The following is a 5,252-nucleotide window of genomic DNA, read 5'->3' on the forward strand; positions in this document are numbered from 1 at the left end:
CTGGGAGTGACTGGGATCATCCTGGGATTATAGTGGGTGTCAATGGGGGTTACTGGGAGCTACCAGGCCCATGCTGAGATCCTACTGGGGATGCACTGGGAGGAACTGGGAATGATAGGATGCATGCTGGTGACAACTGGGATGTACTGGCAGTGACTGGGATAAATCTGGGGGCAACTGAACCACGCTGAGGTAACTGGCAGTGCCTGGGAATGACCATGAAAATGGTCAGGGCAACTGGGCTATACTGGAAGTGTCTGAGACCATGCGGGTGGTGACTGGGACCACACTGGGTGTGACTGGGAATGTGCTGGGGAGAACTGGGGCCATGCTGGGGGCAACTGGGAGCAATTGTGAGTGACTGGGGCCCTGCTGGGAGAGACTGGCATCATACTGGGAGTGACTGGGACTATGCTGGGGCAACTGGGAGAACTGGGAACACACTGGACAAAAGTGGGAGGAACTGCGAGCAACTGAGACTGTGCTGGGGGCAAATTGCATCATAATGGGGAATGACTGGGAGTGACTGGGTTCATACTGGGAGCAACAGGGATTCTACAGGGACTGAGGGGAAGTGACCAGGATCATACTGGGATCATACTGGGCTCATACTGGGAGTGATGAGGAAACTGGAACCACTCGGGGAGGGAACTGGGCTCCTACTGGGAGCAGCCCTTTCCAGGCCCGGGACCCCCAAGCCCCTTTCCAGCCCCGGGACCCCCGAGCCCCTTTCCCGGCCCCGGCACCCCCGAGCCCCTTTCCCGGCCGTGCCGCCCCTGCAGCCCCCAGACCCCCCCGCCGGGGTCCCGCCAATCCCAGGGGTCCCCCCTCTCGGGCTCCCCGCTTTGGGCTTCTGGGGCTCTCCTCTCTCCGGGGTCCCGCTTAGGGAAGCCGCGCCTCTCCCGGGGCTCCCCAAAACCGGGGTCCCCCCGCCCCCGCCGGCCCCGCGCCGTCCCCACGGGGCCCCGGCAGAGCTCGGAGGGCCCGGCCCGGGAAGCCCAACCCCCACCGCGGGGGGACCCGCATCCCCCCGCCCCCGCCGGGGCTCTGCCGCCACCGCCACCCCCAAAAACACCTCCCGGGACCCCCCGATATCCGCCCGAGGGGCATCTGCGGCTCGCCTTTGGAGCCTCGCAAGCTCCAAACATCGCGCCGCCCGCCCCGACAGACAGCATCAAACAGCGAGCCCCAAATCGATTCCCTGCGAGCTCCAAATATCCCTCCCCCCTCCAAAAACACCGCCCGGCATGTTTGGGCCGAGCTCCCCCTCCCCGGGCACCTGCGGGATGCGGGGCGGGCGATGCTCCCGGCCCGAGCGGCTGCGGATCCAGAGAGCGCTGCCCGCACCTGGAGCCTCCTCCGCCTGCTCCGGCTCCTCCTTCTTCCCGCCGTGCCTCCTCTTCCTCCTCCTCTGTCCCGCCTCCTCCTCCTCCTGCCCTTGCTCCGTGCCTGCGGCCGCGGCCCGGGAGCTCTCGGGGCAGCGGGGCCGGGCCGGGCCACGATGGGAAAGGGCTGGGTCACCCCAGAGCGAGCTGGGGCAGCGGAGCTTTGGGGCAACAACGGCAAAGGGGTGCGAGAGGGGGGATCCGGGCAGGTGGGACAGCGGCAAAGGGCTTCCAGTGGGGTCCCCCAGTTAAGCCCAGCACCCCCAAACCCCGTCCCAGCCCTCCCCGTTCCCTCCCCACCCCCGGCTGAGTGCGGGGCTCAGCCCAGGACCCGTCGCCGTTCGGGGCTCCCCCGAGTGCAGCAAACGGGAGAGTGCCCCCCAGGTGAATTTTTAGGGTTCGCTCTACCATCGGCGCTTTAAGATCTGCCGGTAAAGTCGGTTCCCACTATAACTCCCGTTAAAAGGGCAACACCACTCCCGTTGATTCCGGCAGTGGAGCCCCGGGAGGGTTTGGGGGTCCCGGCAGGATTTGGGGGTACCTGGGTGGTGCCGATGATGGCGATGGGGACCCCGTGCTGGGTGTGAACATTCGCGAGGGGCTCCTGGGGGGGTTTTGTGGGTCCCGGGGGTTTTTGGGGTCCCGGGGGTTTTTGGGGATTCCCGAGGGGGGTTTTCAGGGGTCCCAAAGTGGGGGTTTGGGTGATCCCGGGAGGAATAATTTGAGGTCCCAAGGCTGTTTTGGGGTACCTGCCGGTGATGGAGATGGGGACCCCGTGCCAGGTATAAACCTTCTCAAGGGGGTCCGGGGGGTGTTGGGAGGTTTGGGAATTTTGGTGTCCTGAGAGGGTTGGGGGGGGGGGGTTATGGGGCTTTGCGGTCCTGGGGAGTTTTTGGAGGGTCCCGGGGATATTTTCGGGGTCCTAGGAGAGGTTGGGGTTCCCCGGGAGGTGTTGGGGATTCCCGGGAGGTTTTGGGGTACCTGGGCGATGCCGGTGACAGAGCTGGGGACCCCGTGCCGGGTATGAACCTTCTCGCTGCGCACGGGCAGCGTCAGCGTGTTCAGGGAGATCCTGGGGGGGCCCGGGGGGTTCACCCCAAATCCCGGGGGACCCCAAATGCTGAGGGACCCCCCGAACTCCCCTCACCGCTGGATCTGCTGCAGGCAGGGGGCACCAGCACTTGGCCCCCACCCCACACTCTGACGGGGGGGCTGCAGAAGAAATCTGGGGGGCACAGACGGGTTGGTGGGGTCCCCCCAAAGTCGCCAGGGAGGGGACACAAGGGGACTCCCAGGAATGCCTGTTGGGGGCTTAGGGGGCACCCAGGAGGAGTTTGGGGGGGGAAACGGATTGGAGCTTCCAGAAGCGAATCCGATGAGGAGAATGACGCCGATGGCAGCGATGATGACACAGCGACCACCGGGGTGAGATTCCCGCTGGATTCCGGCTCTGGAAAGCACGGGATGGTGAGGAGGGGGAGGGGAACTCCCATCCCGCTGCTCCACATTCCCAAATTCCCAATTCCCACATCCCACATTCCCAGCCCCACCCCAGGAGAAGATCCCGATCTCCGGCATTCCGGGATGCTCCACCCAGCACCGGTGCTGCTCCCGCTCCTCCGGCAGCGCCTCGATCCCGGCCCAGGGGTGGAAGGTGCTGTCTCTGTTGGGAACGATCCCGGATTTCATCCCCTTCATCCAGCTGATCCCGATGGTGCTGGGGTAGAATCCGTACGCGTGGCAGGACAACGTCAGGATCCCGTGTTCCGCTTTCCCGGACACATGGACATCGGGGGGCTCTGGAATGGGGTCACGGTGAGATGCAGCCATGAGATTCCATGGCAGTGGGATGGGGATGAGATCTGCCCATGGAATTCCATGGGAATGGGATGGCAGTGAGATCCATCTACAGAATTCCCATGGGAATGGGATGACTGAGATCCATCCATGGAATTTCCATGGGAATTCCCATGTTCCCAAATTTTGCCCCCCCAAAATCCCGCATTCTCAAATCCCATATTCCCACGGGAATTCTGCCCTCCCCACCTTCACACTCCAGTGCCTCCCGCCCGTATCTGACATGTTTCCGGAGACATTCCAGGCAGGTGTGCCCTAGGTAATTTGCTGATTCCTCAGCCTTGATCTCGGGGATGCCCATTCCAGTCCCGCAGTTGCCATCCCAGCCCCACAGATCCCGGCCCAGCCCCGGCTCCCCCCGCCCAGCCCCGCTCTGGCTGTGCCGGTCCTGCAGCATCTCCGGCTCCCTGGTGGCCCCGTGCTGGTGCCGCTCGCTGTGCCGGCTCCGGGGATCCCAAGATCCCGGCTCGGCTCCGGCCGCCATCCCCGGCGCCTGCGGCTCCGCCCGGTCCCGCTCGCTGCGGCGGCGCCGGGAGGGGATCCCATCCAGGGACCCCATGGACACGAACTGGGGGAGCCCCGGGCCGGGCTCCGGCACCGCCACGTGCGGGTAACGCAGGGACAGGAGAGCTGGGGGGACACGGAGATTTGGGGTCTGGGGGGTCAGGGGTGAAGGAAAGGGGGAACTGGGAGAGCTGGGAGAGCCGGGAAGGGGGTTTGAGGGTTCCGGGACTGAGAAAAGGGCAGGCTGGGGGTGGGTAGAGGTGGGATGGGTGGGGTTAAGGGGGTCCCTGTATCCAGGAATGGGGGCTCCAAGGGCCCCCAGTGACCCCAGTCCCAGCACAGGGCGGGGAAAGCCGGGATGGCTGCGAATAGGGGTGCCGGGTGTGCTCAGTGTTGAGGAAAGGAGGGGCTGGGTGCTGGGAAAGGCACGAATAGGGGTCCGGGGGGTCTCTGGGTAAGGGAAAATGGGGCTCTGGGGGCTGGGAGAGGCGGAATGGCCGGGAAGGGGTGCCGGGGTTATGGGTGCCGGATAAGGGGGTGCAGGGTGAGACCCAAGCCCAGGAATGGGGGTTCTGGGGGATCGCGGTGCCCAGGAATGGGGGTTTAGGGATCCTCGGTGCTCCGGAATGGGCGAGCAAAGAGTCCCGGTGCCGGGGGTCCCACTCGCCCCTCGCCGCCCCAGGAGCGCCCCCGGCCCCAGCGCTGGAGCCATCGCGCTGCTCCGCTGGCCCCGCCCCCAGCCCGGCCCCGCCCCCAGAGCCGCCTCCGGCCCCGCCATTGGCGCCGCTCTTTCCTGCCCGCCAATGGCAGCTCGAGCTGCTCGTGACGTCACCGGTGGCCGGGCAGATCCCGGCGGCGCAGGGCGGGAGACGGAGAAGCCAAAGGGACCGAGGGAGCGCGGGGGGAGGGGACGGGGCAATTCCAGGGAATTCCCCTGGATCCCCTCCTGGCATCCCCCGGACCCTCCTCGGCCGCGCCCTGCGGGACCCCCGGGCCGGGCTGGGCTGAGCTCCCGGGCCCCGCGGCCAAACTCTGCCTGGAACCCGCTGGGTTCGGCCCGGAGCGGGGGAGCCGCGGATCCATTTTGTCCTGCGGCTGCGGGGCCCCAGCCCCGGCGGGGCAGGACTGGGCGCTGTGACCCCGATCCCTGACTCCCAATCTCCTTCTCTCCCTCTCTCCTCTCCTGTCCCTTTCCTTTGGGTGATCATAAATCCCAGAGCGGCTGCAGAGCCCCATGCCCAGTTCGGGTTTCCCAGGAAAGGGAGGCCTGGGGCTGAGGTGCTCCGGGATGGCCGGGAATGGGGGTCCGGGGGTCCCCGGGGTCAGGGAAACAGGGGATGCAGGGGCTGGGAGAGGAGGATACCCGGGACAGGGAGTGCAGGTGGCTGCTGGTGCAGGAGGAGGGGTGCAGGGGGGTCCCAGGGCTCCCAAAGCCCAGGGAATCCAAGGGGATTCAAGGGGGTCCCAGGGCTCCCAAAGCCCCTCCCAGGGGAGAGCAGGAGCTGG

General features: G+C 66.3%; 1 protein-coding gene across 1 annotated transcript; it reads right to left on the bottom strand.

The window, feature by feature from the left end:
* Positions 1-2,337: 2,337 nt before the first annotated feature.
* Positions 2,338-4,539, bottom strand: LOC121660589 (sine oculis-binding protein homolog). The gene is given in 4 exon segments (XM_042019986.1): positions 2,338-2,797; positions 2,800-2,835; positions 2,936-3,184; positions 3,432-4,539. Coding segments are annotated over 4 exon segments (1,647 nt in total). The 5' UTR covers positions 4,525-4,539; the 3' UTR covers positions 2,338-2,528.
* Positions 4,540-5,252: the final 713 nt, after the last annotated feature.

Source organism: Corvus kubaryi, unplaced genomic scaffold, assembly GCF_017639235.1.
Source record: "Corvus kubaryi isolate FWS band 111438036 unplaced genomic scaffold, C.kubaryi_AGA036_p1.0 36615, whole genome shotgun sequence".
Taxonomy (NCBI): Eukaryota; Metazoa; Chordata; class Aves; order Passeriformes; family Corvidae; genus Corvus; species Corvus kubaryi.